Source organism: Syngnathoides biaculeatus, chromosome 9 (assembly GCF_019802595.1).
Source record: "Syngnathoides biaculeatus isolate LvHL_M chromosome 9, ASM1980259v1, whole genome shotgun sequence".
In the NCBI taxonomy this organism is placed as follows: Eukaryota; Metazoa; Chordata; class Actinopteri; order Syngnathiformes; family Syngnathidae; genus Syngnathoides; species Syngnathoides biaculeatus.
In genome coordinates, this window is record NC_084648.1 from 6,445,318 (window position 1) to 6,458,510 (window position 13,193).

Genomic DNA, 13,193 nt, shown 5'->3' on the forward strand with positions numbered 1-13,193 from the left:
CTGAGCAGAGCTCCCATGAGGGTGTGAATCCATACTGGTCCTAACCGGCTCGAGCTCCAAAAATGCTCTCAACATGTGAATCCTGTATTATAATATTTCAGTTTCAGTTTTACTCCCACACAATGAAAGAATAGAAAGGAAGGAACATGGAGGACAGCAGAGAGCAAGGTAGTGAGTGCTACTGATTAGAGCTAGGGTGGGATACTTTTGCCTGAAAACCAGGAAGAACCTGTGAGCTAAAATCTCAATATATTCTCTGTTATTATTATAATTGCTTATTGTGTCTGATTCGTTACATGCATGTCAGTCAACAGGTGTACAGAGTTACTGAGGGCACATTGAGCAAGGGGGGCCAAGTCAGAGAGCCCACCCAACAGCGGACATAGCCAATTTTACACTGCAATCAAAAGATAAATATATTGTATGAAAACACTCAGCTGCACACACGGCCCTTGAATGTGTAACACTGTGGTTTATCCTGAAACTGGGGATTTGTCAATGGGAGGCAGGGATTCAATATACTGTATAATCTTTCCCTGAAGATGACATCTGCAGGAAAATCTTTCATGAGGGGGGCATAGCCTTCGCTGTTTTCAGATGCACATGTGAGAAACGCAGGCCAGCGTTTCCGACATTCCCCACCTTGAAGCATGTTGTAATTTCATCTCTACCTCACTCACATTGTCACGTCCCTTTGCTGCCCCGATGTGGCAATCGAATGCCACGACATTCAATTTACCCAAGGATGACCCCCCCTCACCCCCCAAAAAAAGAACAACGCCAGTATGAATCTCTTTATTGTCCATTAAAGGGAAATAGGTGTGACAACAGAAGCATAAAAAGGAAAATGTACTGCACGGAAAAGACAATACAAGCAGAGGGAAGTCATAACATCAGAGAATTAAAAAAAAAAAAAAAAAATACCCGTATAAAAAAAAAAAAATCACTTGCAAATGTTCACTCCAGAGCTCCGACCAATACATATTGATACTTTCTTTATATAACTTACTTACATTTAAAGTAAAGTAAACTACACAATTTCATGTCATATTTTAGGAAGGTGATATTCTAATATTAACCAGATTATGTCAAAAAGCCCTGAATAAAATACAGACATTTATGTCGGGATTTACTTGTGTTGATGACATCTCTGTGTTTTAAATGTGCTCTGCAATATACGAACACGACGAATTCATTGGAGAAACTAAACAGTTTATTAGTTGGTCTGGCACATGTGGGAAGACTTTAAAAGATAAAAGAGCTGTTTGTGTTGATTCACGAGTGACGTCATCGTTGTTTGCTACCCGGAAGTAGAGACATAATGTGACACAGGTGCGAGAAACTGTTTGCGACACACGTTTGCAATGGCGAAGCTCCGTGTGCGTTTCGTTTTAACTATTGATAGAGACACGTCCGAACGTGGTAAACCCTCCACGTTGGTCTTCGATCAAAGCCAAAGGAGGAAAAAAACAACAACAAGATATACGTTTAAAGAATTGTGTTCCATTGTAGCTCAGGGTTGACAGTATAGGAATTGCAAGATTTCAACAGAACCGTCAGAAAATACAGCGGTAAGCACAAGAGCATGCAGGTTTAAGTTTCTCTGAAATAGTTGTAAATAAAAAAAATCAGCAATGCTACATACAATACAAAAAAAACTGTAGGCCTAAAGTTAAAAAAAAATAAAGTAGAGAGCGAGAGAAAGAGAAACTGGGGCACGACTGTGTGCCCGACTTAAAGTGGTTTTAAACACTTAGCGTAAGGCATATACTGATTTTTGACATTGCAAAATAAACTTTAAAAAAATACAGACCGTGCACCTTAGAGAAAAATGGTGTTTTGTATGTTTCAACCTTTATTGAACCAAAGTACAATACTTAACATGATAATCTCGCAGCACTTCAAGAGACTAAAATATCTACTATAAAGAAGTGATTTCAACTCAATGTAGTTTTATTTTTTTATTATTATATTTTTTTTAACTTAGTGTAGAATTTGGGTTTGATTGAACAGTGAGCCAGGAGCTTTACTAGGTTCTGGAGTCTCCCCACGAGATGCATTAAAAAAAAAAAAAAAAAAAAAAAAAGCTGTTCTATCCCATTACCATACCATCATTTAGACATCGGGTTTGTGTAAGAAAAAAAGACAAGAATACATGTATCAAAGTATTCGTAAAATCAGTACAGAAATTCAGTATACTGGTAAATGAAATATTTCAGTGGAATATATTAAAAGTAAACAATGAAATATACTAACAAATATTTTGAATATACACCTCCAGCACGTTCTTTTTATTTAATGCTATTCTGAAGAAGAAAAAGATTTTTTTTCCCACAATAGTGAACTAATACGGTAAAGGAACAATTCTAATATACAATTTGTATTTTGACCAGAAATGTTGCATTACTAAACCAAGCAAAAGAGTTGGTTGTCAAGAATAAGTACCAGTCTTTGTCAGCGTAAATTGCAATCAGTGATATAACAGCCGATCTGATGTAATATTGTGGTGTACAGTATTAGTATTGGAAAAAAAAAATGAAATTGTGGTGTTGTTGCCAAAACAAAACAGTCAAGGACTCCAGCGCAGTGGAAACAGGGAGTCAAGAAGGGGCAGTTTGCAAAAAAAAAAACCCAAACCTACCAAACGAGGCTCACATAAACATCTAAATACTACCTGGAAAATCTAAATACAGTAACAAAAAAAAAAAATACCGGGGGAAACCCCACGACATAAATCATAACATCACAAGAGAAATGAAACAAAAAAAAACACCCTACAATAGACAATGAATGAAACCGGGGAACTAAATACTGACAAAACAATGAGGAACACCTGGACTGTTGAGAACAGATGGGGACAGAAAAAAGATTTAATAAAAAAAAAAAATACAACCAGATAAGCTGTGAACATATAATAAAAAAAACTTGAAAGAACATAATACCAACTAAAGCTCATGAAAACAAAGTCATTCAAAACACGTCATGACAGTTTCACCATGATTGGTCAATTATAGATGTCAAGCAAAAAATAGCCACAGTGATTGGCCAAGTATTTTGAAGAGGAAGAATTCACCAAGCAACTCAGAAAGTGATGGTCAACGTGGGAAATGTTGCAGAAACGGTGACACTGCATTGGGCACAGGGGTTCTGGATTCGACCTCATTGCAGGTCCCTGGAGGATTTTCTTTTTAAGAAAGAAAATCCAATTTTTTGGGGAGGCTTAATATTTTAGGGGGGCTGCAGTTAAATCAAATAATACTCACTTTTTTCACGAGGACTAAATATAAATGGACAATTAGGAATGATTGTTTTCCCCGCGATCAGTCCAAAATGAGTTTGATAGGCCCCCAGCTCAATTGCAACACCAAGTCATTGATTTATGGACCGTTCCACAATGGATTTGAAATACAATAGTATAATATCATAGTTATGCATTTATGAATTTCAGCCATTTTATGTTGGCCATATCAGTTTTCATATGTTTGTAGTTCACATTCCATAAACTGTACGTTAGTGTAAATATTGCACCGATTGCACATGAGAATGGAACCACATTGTTATCTGATGGTTTTGAATATTTACTGTTTCATCAGTCCCAATGGAGACAGCTGAAGGCCAGTCAGACGACGTGGGAGGAATGGAGGAAGAACACGAAGAAACTGAGCAGCATGATGGAAATGACCAGGCGGCAAATGATGGTGAAGCAAACTATAGGACTGAATTGTTGAGCTTAAGCTTAAAACTGTTTCAGCGTCTCAGTTGACCAGATTTTTTTTGGTGAGGGACTAAAACATGGTCATGCTGATGTCACCAGGGAACACCTTGCCCCCACTATATAAAATCCAAGCGCCTTATTCCATGTGCTGGCCATTCGGCATAACTGCCATTTCCTCATTCACAAAAACTTGACACAGTTGTACAAGTACAGCATATACTTTTTGCTTTTATGGGGGCCAATCATGTCTCATGGTCTTTATGAAGTTTACATGTGGCGGCTGTGTTTGTGTGGGTTTTCTGCGGATATTCCGTCTTCCACCACCCTTCCAATAATTTACAATTGTCCATATGTGCCCTACAAGCAGTCCAGTCTGGACCCCATTTCTCACCCACTCAACTGGGATAGGCCCCAGCTCATTTGTGTCCATAGAAGAAGCGGTACAAAAAAATGATCAAGAGTTTCACAATGGATTTAAAATAGTCAATGCTTGCCAGTTCATGTAGGATATTTCCACTTTCTTATAGCTTGTAGTTAATGTTTCATGTTAGTGTAAATATTGGCCCAACCAATTGTACGTGACAATGGAACCACAATGACGTCTGATTGTTTTGCATGTCGACTGTTTCATCAGCCCCATTGGAGACAGCTGAAGACCAATCAGGCGATGTGGGGGGAACTGAAGCTGAACACGAGGAAACCGAGCAGCAGGGTGGAAATGACCAGGCGGAAAACGATGGTGAAGTAAAATATAGTAGTACATTGTTGAGATCGCTTAAGAGCGTTTATCACCATTTCAGTTGTCCAGAGTTTTTGGGCGGAACTGAAACAGGGTTACCCTTGAAGTCACCAGGAAAAAGCAGGAGTCAGCCCGGACCCCCTGTAAAAACAACAAGCCCTTTTATTCCATGCGGTGGCCATTTGACAGAATTGCCACATATTCATAATAACTTGATCCAGTTCTCCCAAGTTCTGCGTGCAGTTAGCCACCGCTGTGTGTAGTGCTGCTGGTCATCACGTGAGAGCGTCTGCCACGAGTGTGCTGTGAAAAAGACGGCGTGTACTTGATTGACAGCTGAATGTTCTGCAGAGGCAGGCTTGTCAGAGCAATTGGGTGACAGCCCCCCACTGTCTGGAAGCTGACGGAATGTTTAAATTCTTCAAAATTTATGATTAAAAAAAAAAGATTATTCACAGTGCAGCTTGTTACCAATCTTCTCTGGTCTGTTAAATTTCCAAGGCAATTTTTTTTGTTAATCTTGGATGTGAGGGATTTTTTTTTCAACTAAAGTAATTATTTTGAAGATTTAAAAATATTTTAGAGGACAGTTGAATATTACTCAGTTCAGTGAGGCTTAAATATATGCTGTGTTCTAGATTTCAGCTCCAAAAACACAATTGGGTCCAAAAGGAGTTGGATCGTGAGGTTTTTCTTTTTTTTTTTCTTCAATACACCCACAAGCAGAACAGTGAATCAGTGGTTTGAATGTCTGCTTCTCAGTTCGAAGGTGATTCGTTTTCTGCATGGAGTTTCTGGAGTTATTTTGGCTTCCTCCAATTTTAGCACTTCACAATTATGAATTGTTTGTCTATAATTGCCCTGTCACCAGTCCACCTCTCACCCAAAGTCAGCTACTCTAGGTGGTGTAAAAAATAAAACAGTGGCTTACTTTGGGTTTATTTATTTATCTAGTTTAACAAAGCTGTTTTATGTAGGATGCATCCAGTTTTTCCAGTTAGTAATGTTTTTTATCCATGTGCGTGTGTTTCTTTTGGCTTGTCCCTTTCGGGTCGCTACAACGCATATATATATGTTTGGCACAATTTTTTTTTTTTTTTTTTTTTTTACATCTTGACGCAACCCTTCTCAGGGAGTGGAGGCCCCAGTGGGATACGAACCCTCAACCCCTGGTTTACCAAACCAGTGCTCTAACCACTGAGCTACGGGACCTCCAATGTTCTTTATCCATACTGGTGTCAATATTAGGCCCACCAATTGTACATGACAATGGACCCAATCACATTGTCATCTGATTGTTTCATCAGCCCCAACAGAGACAGCTGAAGACCAGTCAGACGATGTTGGGGGAATTGAGGCAGGTCAGGCGGAACCTGAGCAGCAAGATGGAAATGAACCAGCGGCAAACAATGGTGAAGAAAAATATACCAAGTATCATACTGTTGAGATCGATCAAAAGTGTTTTTTGCCATCTCAGTTTTTCGGTGTACAATTGTTTCATCAGCCCCAACAGAGACAGCTGAAGATCAGTCAGACGATGTTGGGGGAAGTGAGGCAGGTCAGGCGGAACCTGAGCAGCAAGATGGAAATGAACCAGCGGCAAACAATGGTGAAGAATAATATACCAAGTATCATATTGTTGAGATAGGTTAAAAGTGTTTTTTGCCATCTCAGTTTTTCGGTGTACAATTGTTTCATCAGCCCCAACAGAGACAGCTGAAGACCAGTTAGACAATGTTGGGGGAATCGAGGCAGGACAGGAGGAAACTGAACAGCAGAATGGAAATGACCCAGTGGCAAACGATGGTGAAGAAAAATATTCCAAGTATCATATTGTTGAGATAGGTCAAAAGTGTTTTTCGCCATCTCAGTTTTTGGGTGTACATGAGAATGGAACCACAATGTCATGTAATTGTTTCATTAGCCCCAGTAGAGCAAGGTGAAGACCAGTCGGATGATGTCAGGGGAATGCAGACTGAAGCTGAACAGCAGGATGGAGATGACCAAGCGGCAAATATGTCTCCATTTCTACAGGTACCGGTAATTGTTTGCCGCTATCAATGTACCTTGACAGTGTTTTATGATGTTGCTTTAACCAATAATGACTAATAATAATAATAATGACAACAAATTTTGCATCGAAATCAATGTCTTTGATGTTTACAACTGTCATCGTTGTCTTAGGATCAGCCTGGATCAGAGCCAGAGGATGTGGGCCCACAGCCAGACAGTAGTGGTGCTGAAGAAGACCTTGATGTGCACATACAGTCCGGTCTGTTTCTTAGAAACATCACCAGGTTTTCAAGATATTAACAAGCCGAAAGAACAAAGATTCAATGCGATTCTTTTTTTATTGTTTCAGAGCAGGAAAATGCTTCCCAAGTCCTGTCACCACCCTCCCTTATGAACGTTGTTGACAAACAGGAGATTGAGGACCCAGTCACAAAAGACAATGAGGAAGAAGATTTTGTTGTTCTTGATGCTACACATGTGTGTATCCCTTCCTTCACTATTAACACTTATTTATGTCGATTAAACAATCTAACATGGCTGCTAAAACCTGATCACACACAGTTTACTATTCATGCAGATGTGTAAAGATGGACTTAAAAGACATTATAAAGTTTGCCGCTTGATTTTATTTTTTTTTTTGCACACAAACAGACTATTTATGTTTATTCCGTTGACAGCCTCTGGTTGCAAAGACGCAAGCTGCGCTGAAAAATCAACTCATTAAGGAGTTTGAAAGGCTGACCCGGCAGCTGAAAGAAGAGGTGAGATACTGCATCTTCATTTTTTGTCAATTACAAACACATTCTAAGATCTTAAATCTGTGTTGCACATGCTCGCACGGTTAAGTAAAAGTTGAAAGATGTTGCTCCTCGTGGTACTTGTGCAGGTGGGGCTTGAGAAAGAAGAGGCAATCCAAACTAAGGAATTATATGTAGAGTTGTTCAGGGAACAGGAGAGGCTAAAAAGACTCCAGACCAGACTAGATGGCCAACAGAAGACCAAAGCTTTAGCTGAAGCCAAACATCGACAGGTCCAAGATGAACTGAAGGCAATGAAGTCTTGCCATTCTAACACCACCAAGCAGTGCACCAAGACCAGAACCAATGGTGAGACACCCTCAGTTTTACAACTGCACTTTTACTAAACATCTGAAAAACTTCAAAACCCAAACAAACTGACATCATCTTTGGAGATTGAAATGGAATTTTCTCAATAGCAGATATCTCGGGGTCTTCAACAAGTGTTGTACTATTTTAAATATAGTACTTCACCTTTTTTTGTACTTTTTAAATGTGTTTTGTAGACCTGGCAATTCCTCATCAGTTTTTTAACACACATTGAAAAAAAAAGGGGGGGGGGATTGATTAGCCCCCCTAGTCTGACATTGCTTACGTAAAATAGGATTGTTAATTATTGGCACAATTGTAGATGCAGTGATGAAAGTCCTCCGGATTGTCCCGGAATTCCAGATTTTTAAATTTTCATGAAAATTGCTCTGGAAAATTGAGGAAAAATTGCCCAAAATAATCCGAATATTAGTTGACAACATTGAACGAAGATGCATTTGAGTTCGTTGTTTTGCTTTCATGAGTGTAGCCACTTTGAGGTACTAACACTAGTAAAAGTAATGCCCCTCCCCTCGCATTCTCTCAAGACGTCGCTTATTTTGTGTAGTCTTGACATTAATTTACGTGTTTATTTCATAAACGTTGTTAACTAAACAAGCCTGCTCCAAAACAACCGGTATTCACCCAGAAACAGGAAATGCGAGTTAACGGTACTGAGCATGCACGGAGTATGTACAAAAGTGCATGTTCAGAACGTTTCAAGAATTTTTATTGATGAAGATTTTTAAATACCGTTTTATATCATGTTCTACTAATATCAGTTGAAATTGGAAATAATCATTTGTGAGTTTTACATTTTTTATTTTCTATTTTGTTAATGTATTTGTTCATTTTATTTTCAATTTACAGTTATGTTATATTAATCCATTAAATTATTTTAAGGCCATCCCTAATCACACCCGCAATTTAGGTCGAGTGTATCAGTACAACACAACGTAACAAGTGTGAGACTTAAACGTTAATAGTAATTACTACAGATCAACTTCTTTAACATGTTTTGCTGTACGGTGGAGAACTTCTAGGATATATTTTCGTGTATATTCTATACCTATAATATAATATGTATAATGTGGGGAAGAGGACACTTTTAGATGTCTTTTTATTGAATAGTTCCCTTAATTCATTTGTCTCGAGATAAACTGGCATATTTTAATGACAAATGTGATTTTGTGCTATCCAGTGATAGAGGGATGTGGGGCAAAAAAATCGGGGCTTGGCCCTTGGGGAACTTCTGCCCGATTTTTTATTTATTTTTTTTTTTTTTGGTCAGGACTTAGAAATTTTACTTTCAATTTTTGTCTGAATTTTGTTCAGATATCGCCAAATTTCCCGGGGGGCATGCCCCCAGACCTCACTGGTGCTCACATTTGTATTTTCAGGAATTTTCACAAAAGTCCACTTTCATCTCTATAGATGCCAGTTTGCTCCTTCGTTGTAGCTGACAGAGATTGAGTTTAGTGCATTTATTGATGTTGGATTGGTACAGATATTTCTTATGTTCTTAAAATCCTTCAAAAATACTAGATCTTACAGCTTACATTTCAATAAAGACAATGCGATAGCTAGCACAGTGGTCTGCAACCTGTGGCTCCAGAGCAGCATGTGGCTCCTTATTCTTCTGCTGTAACTCTTTGTGATTTGGGATGATAAATGCATTTTTTGATTAAAGTCTAAATTAGTTTAATTTGAAAAATGTAATTCTAAATTGAAGGCTGTGATGCTCTTGTAAGATTAAAATAAAGTTTCTCTCTCTCTCTCTCTCTCTCTCTCTCTCTCTCTCTCTCTGTCTCCCTCCCCCTGCCTCTCTCTCTGTTTGTGTGTGTGTGTGTGTGTGTTGCTCAAAATATCCATAGACAACACATTATTAAGAAAACTTTACTTTTTAAGAAAAGTAAAGTGACTGAAGACACCATGTTTAATGCTGTATGAACTGTATCAAAACCAAATATCGCTTTTGCCTTAATAATGATTGCTTACTCAAGCTAAGTTTCAAAGGCTATTTTAAGGTGGCCTTTTTCTTTGTTTTTGTTGCATAGCATCCAAGCTACAGACCCAGCTAGACAAACTGAAGTTGCACGTCAACTTCACACAAGAAGTCAGTGAGAATCTGCATTCTAATGTCAAAGCCACAAGTAATGCTACACGAAAAGTAGCAACCAGGAAATCAAAGGCTGAAGACCAGAAACTCAAGCAGGTGAACATGCTCAAATGAAATACAGCACAGGGGACACGTGAAGGTTGGACACATTTTGTTGCATGAGGCCGGTCCATCTTCGGTTTATTCAGATTCTGAATACATAAGTCTTGGACTTGAGGGAAGAATTGGTTGAACAAAAATTACCCAAAGGATGTCATTTTTGTCTCCTGTAAATACTGAACATTCAGGGGATCTTTTGGCATACGAGTTTAAAAAAAAAAAAAAAGAATTACTGTATGTTCAGAATAAAAGCATTGTGTTTTAAAATAGTCAAGCTCCTGAACAGGTTTTATTTACATACATGCACATGTATTGGGGAAAAAATGTAATCCAATTCAAAACTGTGTAATGTACTCTACATATTGATTAATGAATGAATATTTTTTTTATCTTGAATCAATGATGAAGTATGTTTCAGTTTACAGTGTTAACCTGCAAGTACCAGGTTTATCGAGTATTTTATGCTCACTCAAAAACGTGTCATTTCCTACAGGTGCTGCAAGATGGCAGCAAATGTTTTTTTTCTTTTGGACAAAGCCAATGAAACTCTTATCCTCAATTAAACCTAGTCCTTTGGCCCAAAGATCCACAAGATGGTGCCAAATACTCCAGTATATACTGTGTGCCTATTTTACTGCATCAAAATGCTTGTAGCATTTGCACGTTTGCAACTGCAAATAAGTTATTATATTTTATCTGTCTTATTTAGTCCTATTTCCTATTCTATTTACATTGCACAAGTCGTGAGTGCTGATGGGTTGAGAAAGAACATCAGGTCTCACATTTTGTGCCACATCATGTGCAAACCTGTTGGTGTGACAATTTTAGTCTCTAAAATCCATAGATATATTTTCAGATTTGACATGGCATTGACCCGAGCATGAAAACAGAAAATAGGTGGATTATTTTAGGGAATGAAGGAGAGTAGGTTCCCCACCAAAATTACATGAGTAGGCAAATTTGCGAGTGTTGATCCTTGAATACGAGGGTGGAACTTTTTTCTTTTGTGTTTTTTTTTAAGGGAGTTACTCAATGGATTCAAATGAAATATTACTGAAAATCTGTTGTACCATAGGATATGTATGTGGAGCGCCTGACTAAGGAATTGGACAGACTTACAGAACAGATGGACCTCTATGAGGTCCAGACCAAAGCCCAGGCAGAGACGACACTAGCAACCAAAGAGGCTCTTTCTGAGGTATACTGCACAAAATGTCCAAATTCACCCACATGCCAAAAGATGTTTCTTAGGTTAGGTGAAGACTCGAAATTGCGTGTGTATGAATGTGTGTTATTGACCAATGACCAGTCTCAAAAGGCTCTTGTGACCCGAATGAACAAAAGCTGTGAAGAAAATGGATGAATAGATTGATATATTTTGTAATCCTAATGAGGGTGAAATAACGCCTTTGTACTTTTATGCAAATGCCTGTTCAGGCTGAAATGCAAATGGAGTCACTTGCAATGGCACAAAAACAGTTGCTGCAGCAGTGGAACAGCAGCCTGCTGAATATGAGGAGGCAAGATGAGGAATTTGGAGTGTTGCAAGAGGCTGCATGGTAAGAATCTCAGGATTACATGTTTCTGTTTATTAAGAAAGGGACCTAAAACCTCTTAAACCCTTTGGATGCCTATTCCGTATTTTATCCCCTTGATGTTTAGGAAAATTGCTCGAGTTATTGAATGCACATTTTTATAGTCTATAGAGGTAAATACAAAAAGGAGCGGGGCCTTATGTTTTGAGCTGCACAAAGTGTTTCCAGTGTATGTTCATATCATTTGCATATTGATCTAATGGATGATGGACAAGAAAGCATTAACGCAGTGAGAGTGAGAACATTCAAAGTGTCTGTGTGCGTGCGCGCGCACTTGAGTATGTTAGCAATGCATTTCAGTTTGCTGGCTACTTTGAAGCACCCGCCGTGGTGCTTTTTAAGTTCGAGAGGTCCTGCTGCTTTTGTGGCTTTTGATAATGTTGCTTCAGTAATTTATGGCTTTAAATTACGTGAACTGATGTCGTAGGCTACAACCGGTCATATTTGAGGCGTTAGTGCCACCCATATATATATATATATATATATATATATATATATATATAGAATTACCAGAAATATATACTTTGTACCAGTGCGAGTAATGTATAGAATAATAATAAATGGGCCCCCCATGCATTTCATGTGGCCCCCTAAATAATGGGATCTGGCATCAGATCTCCCTGTTTAAACAGCGGTGCAAAATGTAGTTCAATTCCAAAGTATTCATTTGCCCAGTCTGCTAGTTAGTGTCAAGTGAAATCAATGCATCTTTGCTTGAAGACAGAAACGGCAGTGCGTTGAATAAGTATTTAATTTTTTTTTTTTTTTTACAATGGTAAATTAATTAGGTAAGTACTGTTGTGCTATCCATGTTTCCCGTAGCATGGCTGAGCACCAAGTGATCGTGCTGGACAGAGAGATTGAAGGAAACAAGAAATCCCTTTCTGAGCTGCAAGAGAAAAGTGAGACTTTGACGATGATGTTGAACTGCGCCCAGATGGACTGTGAAGTCGTCAAAAAGATGATCAGTCAGAAGCAGACCCAGCATGAAACTCTGCAAGCCCAGTACAGCACCTACCTGCGTGCTCTGGGCCAGACAGAGTGCACACTCGCAGATCTCACTAAGGTTGTCAGAAAACTTCGACCAAGGCACCTTTGAGTTTTTTGACCAGATAATTAATCATAATATTTAATATCTTATCGTCTATATCTTCAGGAGGATAGCGGCCTTCAGGTTGAGGTGACTGATCAGAGACGAAAGCTGGAGAAAAACAAAAATAAGCACCTGGAGTTAGACAACCGGATCACGACGAAAATGCTGCAGAAGCTCATGGACAACAAGGCTGCTCAGTACTATCAGCGACTTACCAACAAGAAAGCCTCACTCAAGAAAGAGAAGGTAAAGACCATAATTCCATTTTACATTCCTGTCACGCTATTTTGTGCCTTCAAGATTTGTAAAAACAGCATAGACTGAGGTCTCTGCAAGTATATCACTAACAAAGTACAGTTAAAGATGTAAAATTTTAAATAATTTGCTGATAATCGCTGGTCAACCTTGTTTGGATTCATCTTACCCAAAACAAATCTTGGATGGATAATTTGGAAAATGCAACCTTGAACACAATTCGTTGTTAATCTGCTTTTTTTGGTAGTTATCATAGTAATCCACAGAATTGAATTATTCAATTTTTGGCCCAAACTGTCATTATATTAAAACCTTAGTTGTCCGTGCAAGAAACATTTCAAAAAGTCATACAAATTCAAAAGAAGACAATTGCAGTTAGAATAAAACTTCAAATGCAAACACCTATCTTTGATAAACCTCGAGATGTGATTTGGTGTAGACATGCATGATGAAGTCTCT

At 38.4% G+C, this 13,193-nt stretch overlaps 1 protein-coding gene across 3 annotated transcripts in view; it reads left to right on the forward strand.

Annotated features, from left to right (window-relative positions):
* The first annotated feature begins 1,306 nt into the window (after positions 1-1,306).
* Positions 1,307-13,193, forward strand: part of LOC133506284 (coiled-coil domain-containing protein 40-like) — a 46,632-nt gene continuing 34,745 nt past the window's right edge. For 2 of the 3 annotated variants that reach the window (XR_009796460.1, XM_061830267.1), the window contains exons 1-16: positions 1,307-1,571; positions 3,594-3,698; positions 4,350-4,454; positions 5,762-5,866; positions 5,959-6,063; positions 6,156-6,260; positions 6,379-6,488; positions 6,639-6,726; positions 6,817-6,944; positions 7,145-7,228; positions 7,354-7,573; positions 9,631-9,788; positions 10,867-10,989; positions 11,229-11,350; positions 12,209-12,452; positions 12,543-12,725. Coding sequence is in view for 2 of the 3 variants with exons in the window: in XM_061830267.1 (XP_061686251.1) it covers positions 3,599-3,698; positions 4,350-4,454; positions 5,762-5,866; positions 5,959-6,063; positions 6,156-6,260; positions 6,379-6,488; positions 6,639-6,726; positions 6,817-6,944; positions 7,145-7,228; positions 7,354-7,573; positions 9,631-9,788; positions 10,867-10,989; positions 11,229-11,350; positions 12,209-12,452; positions 12,543-12,725 (1,980 nt within the window). In the remaining variant the exon portion in view is untranslated. The remainder of the gene's footprint in view (positions 1,572-3,593; positions 3,699-4,349; positions 4,455-5,761; positions 5,867-5,958; positions 6,064-6,155; positions 6,261-6,378; positions 6,489-6,638; positions 6,727-6,816; positions 6,945-7,144; positions 7,229-7,353; positions 7,574-9,630; positions 9,789-10,866; positions 10,990-11,228; positions 11,351-12,208; positions 12,453-12,542; positions 12,726-13,193) is intronic. The other variant, XM_061830268.1, reaches the window with a different exon arrangement.